The 17864-nt window shown below is 39.8% G+C and overlaps 1 protein-coding gene across 1 annotated transcript in view; it reads right to left on the reverse strand.

Annotated features, from left to right (window-relative positions):
- Positions 1-17864, reverse strand: part of LOC145463745 (stalled ribosome sensor GCN1-like) — a 28820-nt gene that overhangs the window by 4399 nt on the left and 6557 nt on the right. The window contains exons 16-53 of the mRNA XM_081447531.1: positions 17777-17852; positions 17149-17195; positions 16539-16644; positions 16181-16273; positions 16004-16079; positions 15731-15896; positions 14885-15104; positions 14557-14681; positions 13452-13630; positions 13021-13117; positions 12474-12599; positions 11864-12059; positions 11409-11758; positions 11025-11120; positions 10678-10949; positions 10386-10575; positions 9682-9807; positions 9271-9381; positions 8948-9088; positions 8739-8792; positions 8403-8492; positions 7364-7520; positions 6880-7001; positions 6175-6289; positions 5844-6023; positions 5272-5492; positions 4945-5013; positions 4725-4863; positions 4098-4294; positions 3709-3966; positions 3133-3348; positions 2611-2775; positions 1979-2140; positions 1711-1803; positions 1439-1582; positions 819-932; positions 426-581; positions 17-130 (exon numbers count right to left, since the gene is read on the reverse strand). Of these exons, the coding sequence (XP_081303657.1) occupies positions 17-130; positions 426-581; positions 819-932; positions 1439-1582; positions 1711-1803; positions 1979-2140; positions 2611-2775; positions 3133-3348; positions 3709-3966; positions 4098-4294; positions 4725-4863; positions 4945-5013; positions 5272-5492; positions 5844-6023; positions 6175-6289; positions 6880-7001; positions 7364-7520; positions 8403-8492; positions 8739-8792; positions 8948-9088; positions 9271-9381; positions 9682-9807; positions 10386-10575; positions 10678-10949; positions 11025-11120; positions 11409-11758; positions 11864-12059; positions 12474-12599; positions 13021-13117; positions 13452-13630; positions 14557-14681; positions 14885-15104; positions 15731-15896; positions 16004-16079; positions 16181-16273; positions 16539-16644; positions 17149-17195; positions 17777-17852 (5559 nt within the window). The remainder of the gene's footprint in view (positions 1-16; positions 131-425; positions 582-818; positions 933-1438; positions 1583-1710; positions 1804-1978; positions 2141-2610; positions 2776-3132; positions 3349-3708; positions 3967-4097; positions 4295-4724; positions 4864-4944; positions 5014-5271; positions 5493-5843; positions 6024-6174; positions 6290-6879; positions 7002-7363; positions 7521-8402; positions 8493-8738; positions 8793-8947; positions 9089-9270; positions 9382-9681; positions 9808-10385; positions 10576-10677; positions 10950-11024; positions 11121-11408; positions 11759-11863; positions 12060-12473; positions 12600-13020; positions 13118-13451; positions 13631-14556; positions 14682-14884; positions 15105-15730; positions 15897-16003; positions 16080-16180; positions 16274-16538; positions 16645-17148; positions 17196-17776; positions 17853-17864) is intronic.

Raw genomic sequence — 17864 nt, forward strand, 5'->3', positions numbered from 1 at the left:
AATAAATCAGCTATACCTTTTTAGGAAGACAAAATCCTGGCAGATCTCCATCCTTGACATCATCTGAGACATATCTGACGGCTTGCCGCAAGTGGCTTATGTACTGCAACTGTTCAGCGGCGTCCAAACGCTACAAGGAACGTCAATAAATACAGATCAACTGTAACATGCACAATGAAGCTCAACTACAGAGGCATGCTTTGTGCTGTTAAACCAACAATTGCACGTGCATTTATCAACAAGTATCGCTATCCAGATTAACGTGATCAATACTCTGTTTGTTCCGCTTGTAAAACCTTTACTTCCGGTAAGTTTGGCTGAGGACCATGCTCAAAAAACAACTCCAGTGTCGTGACGAGATGCAAACCCAACACTTCTTTCAACAACACTTTTGAATTTGAAGAGACTGGTAGCAAACTTGTTACCTTGGTTACAGCATTCAAAGCGTTCCAGCTCATGTCCACCACCAGTTCATCAGAATCATTCATCAAGTGAATAATACCACGAAACAGGGCAGGGATGAACTGGGAATAGTCTGCTTTAGTCTCCTGACAGAAGGTGTGCAAGAGAGACACTGAGGCCTAGTGGGTGAAATAAAACATCCACATCAAATTTTACTATAAACAGAATCTAACGCGCTGCTCACAATTACTATGTTTATGGAAGTATTTCAAGCCTAGTCCTTTTTTCCCCTAAGAACTTATTTCTTGCTTCGAAAATTCCCACAGTTTCCTACAGGTAAACATATCAGGAAAAATTTGTCGTGTTTTCTTGTGTCAACAATTCAACATAGCTCAAGCAGCAAACAGTCATTTCACCCTTCTCATGCCAGGCACTGGATCTTTAGAGGCTCCCATGAGTTCATCCATAATGGTCCTGATGCCCACATCATCTTCAACAGACAACACTAAACTGGACGCGCCTTCCAGTTCCTACCAAAAAGAAACAAAAAATGCTAAAACAACGGTCACAACAAAACGCTTTGCCAATTACGAAAACAGAACCTTTCTGAAACAGTTTTCTGCGGCTTCACTATAATATGTGAAGACTGCCAAGTACTTAGGAGACGCTAATCCAGCACGTCGATCTGATTCTAGCAGTCCAAGAATTTTTTGCCGTTTGTTAGTGACTTGAAAAATACGACACGTTATTCTGTCAGTAACAACTACTACTGGAAAGAAAAGGTTTTCAAAGTTCTCCTGCCAGGAGTGAAAGCTATGAATCCCCCCTTTAACACTGAGATACAGAAAACGTATGGAAGGTAAGCCACTGAACAAGATTAAAAAAAAAGTGCAACAAACATGTCGTATGTGGCAAGGATCAATTATCGCTTGATATTTCTTTTTTTTTTTTTACTTTCGGCAGGCTTCACGCACGAGATAATTAGTACGAGACCTAATTAGTAGCAGAAACAAGAGTGATTTGATGATTGACTAACCTCTTCCTCGTGCTCCGTGCCAAAACAGCCTTGTATCGCCTTCAGCATTGCTGGTAAAATCTTACTCAGATGACGGGTCAGAGAATCACCTGCTACTGCAGACAATATGGCCAACGCACGGGTGTTGACAGGAGGAGTGATGAGCTGAAAAACAAAAGTCATTTACTGACTATACGCTTGGTTTCTAGCTAAAAGCTAAAAGCTGGAATTAATTAGGCCAATGCAACATCACCAAGAAAACGTCATGGTAAAATGTTTTTGTGTGGACTAACCTGAGGTACAAGGAATGGCAACACCACTCTACTCTTCACAGCCATTACTTGACGGAGGCCATCCAGTGCATACTCAGACAGGGACGGCTCATCCTGAAACACATCCAGACAGCTCCATGAGAATAAGTTCCTTAATGAGCACCATGCGCCGAGCAAGGTGCTTAGGACATTACGTATTTGTTAAAACAGCAGGAAATCGATTCCGATTGGTTAGTAACTGATGGATTGCATTAGAGAGTAGCACCAAGCCAGGAAACAGACAAATTACCATTTTCTTGAGCAGGTCTGGCAAAATGTCATCCAAAGCTTTAGTTCCGATGGTGTTATGAAGCTGATCAAATGTCTTGGCAGCAGCTACTCGGACTTCAGGCAGTGGATCAATCAATGCTCGACGGACAGTGGGCACGAGTGAATCTACATACTGCACAACCTACAGTGACAAAAATCAACATCACTAAACCTCAGTCAAGTCTAGGTAAAGCGTGCACACGAGCCAAGTGGCCTAACAGGACGGAGCTTATCCCGGTCTCTCTAGCATGAAGGACTAGGAGTATTTCTACTCCCCCTTGGATGGGATGCTAGTTCATTCATTTGTATTCCCAGCATTAAATTTGTCGGTACCCATTTATACACCTGGGTGGAGAGAGGCACTGGGAGAGTTAAGTGTCTTGCCCAAGAACACGACACAATGTCCCCAGTCTGGTCTCAAACCAGGACCGCTTGATCCAGAGTCGAGCGCACCATCCATGAGGCCACCGCGCCTCCCAGTTAAGACTAGGTTTGTTCATATTTGGGAGACTGGAAACAAGAAGATGGAAACAGGGAAACTGGAGATAGAGTTGTCTTGAAAGGCAAAATAGCTAATTAAGTTTAAATACAAGATTGTTAATCTTGTTTTACCTGTTCCTTGCTGGTTGAAGAGACGATCTCGCTGAGTCCAATACAAACTCCTTGCCTTTCATCACTTTTTTCACTGTCCAGGCCTCGCTCCAAGATTGGTATGATCTCAGGCAACACTCTCTCGCCCAGTTTACGAACAAGGTCACCAAGTGTACGAGCTGCCACCTTAAAAATGCCATCAACATCAGCAGCCATACAACAACCGCTAGTTCAGGCTCCTCAGATTAAATCATTCTTTATTGCAAAGAGCACAAGCACTGTGAAAGCTGTCAAGCTAGCTTCTCTTTACTAATATCACGTTACAACAACAGACGTTAGCAACAGACATCTCGAAAAATGGCTTCTCACGGTGTAAGACAAGTGCCTAGAATGGTTTTGTAGTTGAGCATTTTTTTCAGTACTTTTCAGTATGTTTATATCTTTTTCAGGTCAGAAACAATTTGTTTGAGACTGTTTCTTGAACACTGACCGCCCAAACAGTATTGAGTTTGAATATCGATATCAAACCACAAAAGAACTTACTTGTCTCTTGTCAAAGCTAGTACTAGCTAAACATCCCAGCAAGAGAGAGAACAGAGTGGGAAGGATCTCTCTCAGGATGCGTGGTGTGTTAGGGACCACAACCTTCCATACGTGCAAGGCCGCTTGGCGCACCATGAGGGATACATCAGAACGGCCCATGTAGAGCCCAGCTAGAACACGATTACGACGCTCAGAACCAAGGGATTGAATAATGGCCTGTCTCAATAAAGGACACAAGAACGCAGTACAGTTAGGAGTTTAGTGGATTCGTTTTCGTAAGTATTAATTGGTGCTGGGGATGTTTCAGTGCTTTTTAAAGGAGATCAGAACACATAAATATAGCTAAAATGCTACAAACTTTTTCACCGCTAAATTAATCAGGATTTGTCACGAACGCCAAAGAAATCAATGAATTCCTACTTCATCTAAACTTTGGTAACAATGGTCACAAAGAAAACTGGGATGATTTACGCCATTATTCAATAGGCAGATTTTCTCGAAGAAAATCCCGATTGATCACGTAAGATACGACAGACCGACATGTATGATGTAATCGTCATTTACAATGCACATCACCTGATTGGACTGACTAGTTCCAAAGTTATCGTCTTCTTGTCCCTCGGTGGTCATTTTGCCAGTCACACCGGATATCTTGTACAACAGATCACCCAGTAACTGAACAGAGCTGTGTCGTATTCTCCAATTATCATCAAACAATCCTTTCTCTAACTGAGGCAGGAACAATTCAATGGCGGTGTCGGCGTACAAGTTCACAATACGCTGTCCAGCCTTGAGTGAGGTGTCTCGAACGTATTCAGACTCATCCGCGAGACCCTTGGAAGAAATACAACAACGACAACTCTTGTCAATACCACACAGCGATGATTTCTATTATTTCTATAATGTGAAGAGTTTAACATCAACTTCACTTTTTAGAAGTTGAAAGTCAATAAAAACCGGCTAACCTTAAGTACTGAGGGTATGACAGGTCCTACAAATGGAATGAAGTCATCTTTGAATGTAGACGGTAGATAGATGTATAACATGAGATACCCTTCCCTCACGTGCGGCGCAAGCTCAGTGCGTTCTGTTGTGGAGATCACTTCCGGCATCAGCTTTTCTAGTTTGCTAGTACCCAGGGCACACAGAACTTCCCCGAGACCTGGAACACAGAAGTCAGGTACTGTTATTCGTGTGTAAGAGACCTAAAGTTTGGACAACGCAACTTATTCTTAACCAGCATAAGCCGCTAGTTAAGTCACGAGATATGGTATGTCCCTCTCGCAGAAAAATAACTGGTTAGTTGCAGAAATGTCTTACTATCTCGTACCAAAACTGCGTGTAAGGCTGGAAGTGTTGGAATCAACGTGAGAAGTAGACCCTGTTCTCATTTGTGCAACTAGTGCTGAACTAAGGTACTAAAAGACATATTGATTTCTCGCCTTCTTACAGTAAGTGTTTAATTGTGTGGTTAAGGTGACAGTAGAGTACCTACGTTCAGTTATGAAGGACTTTCCTTGCAAGTATAAAAAGCACTATGATTATCTACCTACAAATCAGTCTCTTTATTCATGAGGTGTGACGAGCCATACCTTGAGCTGCTCCTGATCTATCTACACTGCTGTTTTCTGACGTCAGAGTCTCCATCAGCCAAGGTAACAGATCCTCAAAACTCTCCTCACCCATACCGCGGACCATAGCACCGAGGGCGCGGGAAGAAACTGCACGGACCTAACAGGCGAATATGGCAAGGTTACACCAAATGGCTCGAGAAATAAACAAACTAAATTTCCAATTATTCCAACTCGTTACCTCTGGTACAGGATCAAGTAAAGCTTGTTTCAATCCTGGAACAACTGCTCCCAAATAAGGAGCAAGATCCTGAAAAAAATGAGAGTAAATTTTCCAAGTAGCTAAACAAACATCTAGAAAAACAACACATTATATATTCCATGTGAAGTATATATGAAATAATTCATATAAAAATCAAATATGGCAATACCTAGGGAAAATAACGTTGCATAAAACTTGTGGAATACTGCCTAATATATACGCAGTTAAGTCATCTGACTGGGTTATTCAATAACATGGAAAAAGACGAAGATAACTAGATGTTATCCAGCTCAGGTTCCAGCTTACCTTTTTGTCCGTTAGAGAATACATATTGCCAATAATCTGAGCCGCCATTTTCTTTGTTTCCGTTGAACGTTCGCTGAGCGCACGTTGCAGGACGGGCATGATTAGAGCAAGCGAAGGCGCATCAATGAAGTGAACAAAAGAAGTTTGTAAAAGAACTTGTAAACAAGGAGCAGTCTTAGTTGAAGGATCCATCAGGGCTTCAAGGAGCACAGACGAAATAGCTGCGGATAAAGAACAAAGGTTCAAATGAAAGATTGAACAATGGACTTGTAGCTAACTGAATACAACGAGATCATCACAGGGTCACAAACGTGAGTGAATGATATTACATAGTTACTTGTACATGCCATTTAATACGTCATCATGGACAGAAATAAAAAGGGAAACTTACTGTACCCTAGTTCTGTCTGTAAGGTAAAATTAAAATTCAAACTTCACGGAGGAAATACTGCAAAATTACATTTGAAAACACACTAGCAGCAGAGAGACCACTCACTCCAAGGAAATGTGAATAAGAACCGATGATCTCCGATTTATGTAAAAAGGAAAAAAAGTAACGGAATGAATTTTACCTAAGATCTCTGGATTCCTGATGACAGAGCCAATTTGTTTCAGGGACTGGGCACCAGCATTCTGAACTTTCATGTGAGAGTCTGTGAGCACTTCACACAAGCGAGGCACAATACTGGGAAGACACGACGATAACTGCTTTGGAGCACAAAATGCCATGGCACCAAGCAGTTCAACACTGCCTAAAAACAAGCAAATTAACATCAGAGTCAAAGCAATAAGTTCCTCTTCAAAAAATTTAACATTTCCGTGAGTTTTTTTGTCCTTAAGAATAAGAAAAAGAGTGATCAGGTCTTAACAAACCCTTTTGACTCACACACAGTCAATACATACCAGTTTTAGTTCTCCAAGAATCTTCTTCCAGCGCAGCCAACAATGATGGTAAAACAAGCTTGACTCCATGAGCACTGAGATTCTTCATTACTGCACGGGCAGTATCATCAGTGGCCTGAAAACAACGATAGTCTGAAATTCTCCTTATTGATCACCATACATTTCATTGTAAGTTTTTAATGAGAATTTGGTGTTACACCAATACCTCTTACTAACAGAATTAGAGGTTTGTACTGTAATTTACGGACCGAGTTTTTTAACCTTCGATAAATGACCCAAGCGCGAAATGCGCGGGCCGTAAATTGAAGGGGAAAAAAACGAGGATCCGTGACTTAGAGTACGGACCGACAAAACGAGGTTAGTAAGATATCTATTTATCTCTACTGTGTCTGACGGGTTCAAATTTCTTACGCACGTCGAAAGCAAAATGAGTCCATTTGAAATCGTTGTTAAATCGTTAGTACGTTTTAATACACAATTTAAAGTAAAAGAAAGTTTCAAACTTCGACTTGCCACAAAAGTCAAGAACATTTGGCCATAAATCACGAAACATTTTGGCAAAAAAAAATTCAGCGAGCCGTACAGTAGAATACGGCCCGCTAAGTTAACCAATCACAGCGCGCATAGTAAGAGATATAATGATGCCAATTATAACATGAGAAGCTAATGACTTTGTTCGGAGAAATTAGTCATCGATCAGCTTACCTCTCTAACGTATTGGTTTCCATCACCGAAGCACAGCAGAAGGTTGGGAAGAACGTGTACCACATACGGTTCAAACAAACGACCCAACATGGAACAGAGCATCTCATAAGCAAACAGTGCTCCTAAAAAAACAGAATTATTCATCACAACCGGATTAGATGATCTCCCAATACTGTAAGAACACACACAAATAAAGCAAAACCGACAAATTTACCAAGAAACTAAAACCCTATACTATGGTCAAAACTTTACTTGCTTCCCACTCCCCTCCCGTGGTGGAGGTGGGGTCTACTGAGCTAGGCCATATACACATGACACTAATCGAACGGCTATCGAAAGCTTACATTTTTTTAATACTTTTTACCAGAGAACGTTTTATCCTATATTATCATGATCAATTCTGGTAACGGATCCACGATATTTTTACTTTTAGAAAAGTTTAACAAATCCGCACATTGGTAGGTGTTACAATGGTTTGCCTTACCCTCCCTGTGTCGGTAGTTCTTTTTATCTTGTATAGCTTCCTGTAGAGTAGACATGATATTGAGTTGTTTAAGATACAGAATTCCCAAACCCTTCACCAGTCCTGCCAGTCCATATGCTGCACCCTTCCTCTCACCGTACACAGTGGACTCAAGGAGCTGAAATGAAAACAACCAGGTCAATAAATGACACCAACCTGGAAGGGTCAATGCGCTTAGAAGTATTCTTTGAAGGGTTAGAGTGTGTGGAGCACAGAGAAAGAGAGCTGGTGGCTAGAAAAGTGAGGAATTGTGCAGAGCAGGGTTTAGCTTGTGTTGTGTGAGGTTTAGGCAGGAGAAGCGGTATTTTGTGGGATGGGGGGTTAATTGCCAAGCCCCTCACATGAACCTCTGACTTGTGAGACAACCAGCTTAATATGAACACTGAACTTCCAGAACTTTCAGAGATGCTGCTATTCAGTTGATAATGAGGTTGAAACACATGTACAGTGAAACCTGTATTAAGCGGACAGCCTTGGGACCCTCACTAGTGTCCGCTTAATACAGGGTGTCTGCTCAAAACAGGTTCTAGCATGTTGTTCAATAATAGTTAAATATTAACCCTTTTGTAACACAGTGTGAACACAGTGTAAGATTAAAGAATAGCTAAGACTGCTCATAGTACAATGTCCAGTCGATCAATGCATCAATCTGGAATAATCACTTAGCTTTAGAACGATATCGCTGAACAATGTTAAGGAGTCTCAGCTGAACCTTTAGAAGTAAAATGAGCCCTTGAAGTGTCCGCTTATTGCGGGTTTTGTGCAACAAAATGGCTTAATATTGGTGTCCGCGTCAGTTTAATAGAGATGTCCGCTAAATACAGGTTTATTTTACAGTAATTGTGGGAAGAAAATTTTGGGTCCTAAGCCGGTGTCCACTTAATAGAGGTTGTCTGCTTAATACAGGTTTCACTGTAATGGAGATTGTATTTCCATGCTGGAACATACTCAGTAAAGGATTAGATTCGTCACTATCGCATAGCAAGATATGACTGTGTACCTGATTCAAGAGATTCTTCACCATTTCTGGAGCTTCTGATTTGATTGCTGGTACAAGAGGAGGAAGACAATTTGCTACAGCTTCTTGAACCTGTTAAATATCTTCAGTTAACATTCCAGCATTCCATATCTTTATCATGATATTATTTAATTAATCTACCTGTCTTCTTGTTGATGGTAGTTCAGCTGTTTCTGTGCCTATGGTACTAACACAGGTCAAGGAGTCATCTTTATTTTCGCTCCTATTTTACTATAACTGACAAAACTGAAATCTGCAACCCTGAACAATATGAATGAGTGAGCAAAGGGAATGTTACTATGGCACTAGTTAACTTGCCTGCTGTGACGGTGTTGATAGAGCGTTCAAGAGTTTTCCAACGATCGGTCTGACCTTAAAAAAGTAAAAGAACAACACGTTTTCAATCGCTATTTGGTCAGTAAAAATTAATTAACTCGAACCATTCCTGCTTAAAATATCAGCTAATCTTCACAACAATCAAAGGGAAAGATGGTGATAAATGAATAGTTTTACATGAAGAACCCTACCTTTGGGTCATCCTTGTCCAAATGCCGCGCTAAACAACCCATCAAAATGATCACTGATTGACGGATCGTGTCATGCGCAGAAGTGTCTGGAGCCATGTCCAAGAATTGCTCAAACACTGGTAAAAGAAGCGTTATGTTGGCCTGTGAAACAAAAAAATGACAAGACAATTACAAAAATGAATACACTAATCTAAGAAATACACGTTTACTTGGTAGTCCCCTTAGATGAAAAAAATGAAAACTAACTGACAATATATGCACAAATTCTTTTCATATTTAACCCATATTGCAGGATAGACAATAACGACATGTACAATACAAACCTTTCCATGGTCATTCACAGCCTTCAGTGCCGCATTCAACATGTGTTTCCTGACTTCTAGATTGTGATCTCCGAGACCAGTTGGCACAAAAAAGACAAACAATGGAGGGACCTAAAGAACAAGGGTTAACACAACACAATTTTTTACTCACATTCCGTAAACAGGCACCTTCACATGTAAACGAGTATTTGCATTATACTATGACTTTTTTCTTCCCAAATGTCACTCAAAGAGAGTTAGATGAACAGTTTTTCAGTCAGTGGGTTGTCTGAATACAAATCACCCATATATAACAAAACTTCAGATGAGAAATTAAATTGATTCTACTGAAGGCCATACTTAGTTAATATTGTCACATAATCTGCTTGAGGTGGCCATTTTACATTCTGTTTCACCATCACGAAATTTTACCTCCTCTTCAGATAGAGTGGGCGATAACTCTCCTAGAGCCAGTGCTATCCCACACCTCGCACACCATGGGTCAGATATGTCACTTGGCACCACTCGCCCTAGTTTGTCCACTACTGGTGGAGGAAGCTGAAAACAAAAATCAAGTTGACAAAAATATGTTTACAATCAGGATCTAAAGTGGTGTACAATTTAGTAGGTCCAGTAGTTCAAACGGTGAATAACGCATGATATGGACTGGATATATCGCTATCCAGTGGATAAGTGTTGGTAAAACAAATCCCTGGACCAGGACCAGGTCTTCAACTGGCTTCAGTAATTACACTCTTGAATGAAAAGGAGAAAGTAGGAGAACAAGGATGAAACCTGCTGCTATTAACAGCACTTAATTGATGTTTGGCCCATAGCCAGAAGAACCAGCTCCTTATCTCCATAAGTATGACATTTAGACTTAGTACTTTTTAATGACTTTATAAAGTAATTTTCTAGGTTTCTTTGGTTTAACTCTTTCCATGGTTTGCACTCCTATAGACCATAACAATGAAGTCATAATATGTTCAAATCTAGCCTGCGATCAGGCATTCTTTTTTCGGCGAATGGGAGAAGAAAAGAATGCCTGATTACAGATTAATTCAAATCTTTGAACTTTTATGCATAGTTTATGGCGATAAAAATATTGAGACAAGAGAACCAATCCACGTGCGAACCTTGAGTTTGACATCATACAGATCGAATAACTGCTGTAAAATGGACGGTGCAACATCCGGGTGTTCAGTAACTGCTCCTGCAAGCGCCGGAGCAGCGGCCTTTCTGATAACCTCTACGTCATGTACAACGTCCTCCAAGAGTGCACTGCATAACGGTTCAGGAACAATGTAACCTACTTCCTGCCATAACCTGAAATGAATCAACAATCAGTTGACAATGTCAGTGTTAAGGTCATTACATCTTGGTAATGCTTTAATTTTCTGTGATAAAGGATGCATATCTAGTGAATACCTCTCTCCCACTTTAGCATTTTCTTCATCAACATCAAACTTTGCCACCCACAGTCGTCTAATAAGCTTGGCAGTCTGTGCTGTCCCATGATCTCCTGCAGACAGCAGGTCTGTAATGACCAGAAGCCCTTGCAAGGCCGCAAATCTAAGAGAAGCTGCGGGAGACTCCAAGGCTTTCAGCAATACTGAAATCTCAGCTGGTAGTGCTGTAGCACAACCGTCTCCACCACTGGACGCTTTGCACAGTTCAACCAGACTAAGAGATGCAAGTTGCTGGAAAGAGAATGACCACAAAAATAGTGAAACAGTCAAAATTAGAGAAGAATTCAACTAGTACAAACAATGTACCTGTAGTCTCGAGCCCTTGATGGTGTCTGCACTTGTGGAAATAATTTCAGCTAACAAGGACAGCATCTCTTGTCTTGGCAACAAACTAGGGTCAGTCTGAAAAGGAAAAACCAAACCACCTTCATTTCCACCTGCATATACAGTTGATATAGCGACTCATAGCCAGGTGATGCAACAAGCATGATTTGCAATCACAACTGATCATGTGTCATTCTGCCATCGCAGGCAGAAATCATCCACACAGCCATGGATTATGTCAATTTAAGGTTCCTCGTGAATGGGATGCGATACCGGATCGTAACATGTCACTGCACAAAAAAAAATGTCCAGTGAAAAAAAAAATATACACACTTCCAAGATTTCTACACGACTCAACTCATTTACCTCTTTCTGCTCGTCCTCCCCGTCTTCATTGTCACCTGCTCGTAGTTTACAGTGTTCAGAAACAACTTGTAGAACTTCCTGTCTAAGATCTTCATCTCCCTTCACGGCTTTGCCACCTTCTCTTAGCACACATCTCAGCAGAGGAAAACAGAAGGCAAATGCTGGAGCGGACATTAGCTCAGTCAAGGATTCTGATGAAGTTGTTCCAAGAACATTCACAGGTACTGTCTGGGAGTGGATGATGGAAATGACTCGCTTGGTCGCTGATAACAGATCTTCTTCACACCATCCTGGCTCAATGCAGCACATGGGTTTTAAAAGTCTCAGTGTTACATATCCAACAACCTCAGCTGATAGAAAAAAAAACATAAGATACATAGGGCACCAGGATTAAGAGATATACGTAGTCAAAGCTCAAACTTCTAAGCAAATCGAGTCTTCATACACACACTTACCAAGACGTTTTTGTTCCTTGAATGCACTTTTACCAAGCTTTAGAAATACTGGCATCACGACAGGGGCTGTCAGGGGGGACTGCAGTAATGGCAACAGGGTGGGAAGGATGGTAGGTACGTAAAAACGCATAGCTTTTGGGTTTGCTGTTATAGCTGTCTCCAGTAATGACCCTACTTGGACAACTTCACTGTGAAGCTAAAAACAACAGTCAAGTAGGCCTTTTGTTGTATTGGCAGGAAGTATCTTACATTACAATATATCTATTGGGGTCACTCAAACAACCCAGACTATTCACTTCACTTAGTTAGGTTTGTATGTGAGTCCCACATCCTGTAACTTATCCACATTCCTGATAAAAGATGGACACAGAACAATCTGTAAACACATTTGCAGGTCATACATTTTCATCTTGAGAAGCCAACAGGTGAAAAACGAGACAATGTTTCAGTCATTAAAAGCTACAGGCTTACTCAGCTATTCAGAAATATGACGTCTCTTGTGCTTTGTGTGCGTTTTGGACTCAAACGTTTATTTCTGATGGATTTTCCCACTGCAAGCAGAAGACTACCCTGTGAGCAGAGTCTCCTACAATGATATTATTTTTCTTACCTCTTTTAATCTGTCTCTGATTTCTGCTTCCTTCATCAACTGAGCTTCAAATATTTCTTTTTCCTTTTGGCTCATCTTGTCTTTTTCTGACAGTTTTCCTTCAGCTAGCTTCTTCTTTTTTAATGACTGTGAAAATTGACATTTTCTTCAAGTTATTCAAGTTTGCTTTATCACTCATGTTTGTTTAGCTTTCACATTGTCCAAACCAAAGGACAATGCCCTATTTGATCATTTTGTTGTTGCTCTATTCCACGTATCAGCTCCTGTATCTAAATCTTATAACACTACTGGTTCTGGCACTGTCAACAACTGGACAGAGGCTGGTCAGGGCCATGTGTCAGGGACAGTTGACAAGGGGTGTGGACAGGGATGGGGTGGTTGTGGTGGCTTATTTTTTAACGTTAAAAGAAGGACGAGTTCACGATAATGTGGCATGGAAATAGGTTAAATGTAGCCTTTCTTAACTCGATCTTTCTCTACTCTTCCACTACGTTCCCTTTTTATTGCAATCTTCAAATGCAAATGCATTTGACTTCATGCAACACACCTCACGTAATTCCATTTCCCAGATTTGGTCTTCATAGGAGTATGCCTTGGACTCTTTCTTCATGTTCTTACATTTTCCTGCCTCTGCTTCCCGGGCGCTGAGAGAGAAACAACAACAAATCAACCCATTGATTGTTTACTAGTCACTACAACAATAGAGGCCTATTTGTAGCAATTTACCAAGAAATCACCCAACAGAAATAATTTGATTCTCATTGTGAAATTGACATTTATGTTTAGAGAGAGCTATCTTGAATACTCCAAAGGTTCTCACATCATCTTCACATAAAAAGGAATACCTTGCTTCTTGCCTAAAAATATGGCAAAAGGCGAGTGATTGTGCTGTGCATTTTTAACCACTTGTAAACTATGTTCCATCATGGCAAGACATCTTCACACATCAAAATCAACATTTGCAAGCAGCAAACTAACCTTTCTAGAACACTGGTGTTGTAGATCTCTCCTTCAGGTGTATACATAATGGCGTACTCTTCAACTGTGACTTGTAAAAATGCTGGTTTGGATAAACAAATGACACCGTGCTTTATGAGTCTGGGTAGAATGACTTTTGGTGCAAGTTTTGCCATGGTGTGGAGAGCATTCTGTGAAGACTAAAAAATGGATCTGATAAGACAGCTAGAAACAATTTTATGAGTGATCAATTTCAAATTTCTTACCACAGTGTCACATAGCATCAACGAGACAAGTGACATAAAAACCACTAACTAGATACATACAGTAAGAAACCATATCCTAGAAGTTGTATTCCTGACTCAATAGAAACACAAACCCAGTATGAGCTGTTCACATGATGATGGTGTGATAAAAAAGACTTAAGATTTTTCGAAAAATTATAACTGAAATGAAAGAGTTTGGGAGAACTTGAAAAAGCTCTGGAAACACTTGCCTCATGCAGCTCATGTTCCTACAGCATTTCCCATTCTCCTGATGGACCTTTTTAGCTTGGGCGGAGTTTCCCTTCACAGACCATGTGATATGCTCTAGAGAATTGTGTCATCTAACAATAATTATTCATTCATACCAATGCAACGATTTGAAAACTTGACAGCAAGAATTCTCAAGAGTATCATCACAAGGTCTGAAATGGGGCAATAAATAGCCCAAGCTGAAGAAGGTCCATTGTCCAGTTGCATTTCTAAAACAAATTAACTCAGTAGAGACTAGGGATACTTTTTTGATACATCCCAAAATTCTCAAATCCTATCATTTAAGGCAATCAGAAAAGAAAGTAAGATAAGGGTTTGCAGTGTTTTTCAGTCAACGGATTTCTCTCTCTTGACACCTCCCAGCATCATACTGTCAGTTCTTATAATCCTTAAATGGACATACTCCAAGGAGTACCACCTGGAATAAACAATCTGAGGGAAGAGGTACCATTAAAACGAAAAAGATGTTACCCATTCTCAGAGGGCTACAGAGTGATGAAAAATAAACACACACATGAACTGAGTTCATGCATATTTGTAAGCTAAAGTCATATATAAACTCTAGACCTAATACACAATGGAAAGTTTACCTCTTGGAATGTATTTCCAGAGACAATCATATCAATGATGGAGTCTTGATGACGATCAACAAAGCTGTTTATCTCAATCCCCAAGCTGTGTGTAATGCTGACCCATAAATTGTCCTTCAATGTAACTACATGGCAAAACACAGAGATTTCTCATAACCACAAGTATGAATTGTCAAGAAAACTACAAAAAATAATTAAACACGCTATCATGAATGATAGTCAAAAATGCTCAGATGGCCAACATTTTTGGTATCTTGGAAACCTTTCTAAACATGAGCTGAACATCAGAAAAGAAAATCAAGAAAATAGGAAGAACAGATGGCCTTACAGACAGCAGGATGGTGTGCATCTAGAAGAACTTGTAATGCAATCTTGTCTTTTGTGTTGGTAGACAGGTCTGGATTACCCTTCACAAGGGACAGGAATAGGCAACGAAGAGTAGACACAAGTATCCTGTGACTTATGTTAGTTCTTCTGGCTTCATTAGGCAAGCTAGCCTGTGGCACATCTCCATTAACAACTGGAAGGGAACTATCTGCAACATGATGCTGAAAGAATACAGGCATTCTTTTAAAATATAACGAGTATAATGTTGTGTCTTCTGAGTAATCTAAGTATCAGTAAAAGCATGTGAGTAATAAATACAGAGATCATAGAGAAGGGGTGAAACAGACATAGCCCTTATATTATAGGATGTCACAGGATGGTGTGATCTAAGGCCAAAATGCATCCATTCAGACATATCAGCAAGTTAGAAGAATTTCCTTGGAAATTTTAGAGTCAAACAAAGAGAAAATTACTACTTTACAGCAATGGGCTTTGTGTCTTCCCTGTTTCTATAGACTGGTCTGCCTAGACTAGCGCTAGCTATCTGCAGCCCAGTCCAACTGTAAAGTGTACATTAAGAAATAAAAAAAATGATTGATTGATTGATTGATAGATAGATAGAAAGAACCATAAGAACATGCATTGACATGCTAAGTCAGGCTCTTATGCTACAAGTATCTGGATGAGAACTAGAAATCTATATACAAATGGAACAGGATTGATCAACTCAGTTGTAACAAAAAACTGCATTTTGAAATGAGTTCCTTTCAGTTGAAATCACACACTAAAAGACTCACTGGAGAGAGGAAGTGTCCTGAAATACTAATACTTAGAATGTTACACTTACCTTCTGTTGTGCTAGAAGCTTTGAAAACTCAGCCAGCATTGAAGATTGCAGTTCAACTGCACTCTCCCCTAAACTGTTGAACAAATGTTGGATGCATGATTGTGTACTGTGCCTGACCTTCCAACTTGAATTGGTCAGTAGAAACACCAAAGCTCTGTACCAAGGTCTGATATTAAGAAAATAACAATTTAGATCACAATAATAACAAGTAAGAACACAAAAAAACTGCAAAGAAAACCCAGACTGTAATATCATAGAATGGGCTTAGCTTACTGGCTGTTAGATTTGTTTAGTCTCTGTCCATGGCTTAAAAAAAGCTTCTCTATGACAGACACCAAAGAGAGAAGAGCTGTTGAAAGAAACATGTGATATTTTATTTTTCTATTTTTATAAGAAATTAAGACTTAAGTCTTCTTTCAGTAATTCAAAATATCAACAGAGAAGATGTACCTTCCTCAGATGCCAAATTTAAAAACTTGTCTGAAACAAATGGTTGTTTCTTTGTATCAAGGAGAGCTGTCCAAAATGAACCAAGTTTGGATTCTGCAAGGAAAGTTGTAATTCAGCTGAATAGGTTTGGATAATACAGTTACTGGACAAAAGAACTCATGAATGTGCCATAAAATTAAATACCCAGACATGCTTAGTCCTCCAGACTTTCTGTAACTCTTCCAGTTAGCAACCGCTTTAACTTCCAATCTTTTAAATTTGTGGTGAGAGAATTTGTTTCATTTCCACCGTTTCATTTGAAATATAACCTTCGCACACCCAGCATATCAACAAGTTCATTTGTATGGCATAAGGTTACCTGCTTGCACATCAGCCAGTGACAATCTGACAAGAACAGAAGCAGCTAGAAGTCCCTCAGTTACTATGGCAGCCTGATTTGGTTGATTACTGGCTTTCTCAATAGTCTAATAAAATTATAGATCAACAGATCACTTCTGCAATCAGTATTTAAAATGTAGAGATAAACAACTGGATAAATTCATGCATGTAGAGTTACATATACACTCAATCTTACTAAATTTACTTGCATTGCCATAAGTAATGTATATTAATAGGTTTTGTTGGGTTTTGTGGTATAATAGTCATTATTCTTTAAAAAAGGCTGCGGGTCAAAACAGAATTGTAAGAAGCTTGTAAACTCTGATTAAAGCAGCATTTATCACAGATGAATTGGACCACTCTCTTTTAATTGCCTTGAGTGTACATCATAACTGAAGTAAGTAAATAGGAGAAATAGTATGAAATGAGTAAGCAAGTAAGTTAAGTTAAAGTAAGGTAGCCTATTGCCTGTAGCTAGGTCGGGTATTATAAGTAATGTAAGAAAATGTACTGTATTAATGTCATGAAAAGGAAAAAAAGTCTAATTAAAATAAACATATCAGAAAAAAAAAACTAATAGTAATTTTTACCTGCAGTAGTTGTGTTAAAATATCCATTCCTTGGAGAAGAGTGTTACCTATACAATTTACCATCATATGAAACATTTGAACAAATTAGACAGAGTAAAACATCACAGTAAAATCTCTCCAAGATCTTGCCGAGATTACAGTTCAAAATTTTGTATAATAGTTAATACTACTAGGAGAAACTGTATGCTGATCACTATTGTAAATTAACAACTGCCTTGCAAAGTGGAGGTTGGGTGCCTGAGTCATCCAGGAGATTCCACTATTGGCAGCCAGCTCATAGATGGAGACCACTCCATGGCTGACAAATCCTGGCAACCCGGCCATGAGCCCAAACAAGGAAACAAGAAAAACAGCCAACCGTCACACTGATAAAACAGTAGAAAGAGAGGGAGGGATACGGGAGGGGAAACAGCCTCTGAGGAGAGTCCCCACACTTAAAACACTAACACTCAATGAAAATGCCAACTCAACGCAAAACTACTATAATGTCCTGTTGTCCAAGAACACGTTGAATCTTGGCACATGTACAGATCTAAATGCCGTGAAGGCAAGTTTTGGGCTCCTTGTTGTTACATGTGTAACTCCATTAAATTGCATTTTTAAACTGCTTTTAAAAAAGGGTTATCACCTTGAAAGGCACCAGTCATGCACTGCAAGTATCCACCCCTAACTGCTGATGTTGAGTTCTTGTTGGCCATTCCTTTCTATAAAATGGA

This window comes from Orbicella franksi, chromosome 12, assembly GCF_964199315.1.
Source record: "Orbicella franksi chromosome 12, jaOrbFran1.1, whole genome shotgun sequence".
NCBI lineage: Eukaryota > Metazoa > Cnidaria > Anthozoa > Scleractinia > Merulinidae > Orbicella > Orbicella franksi.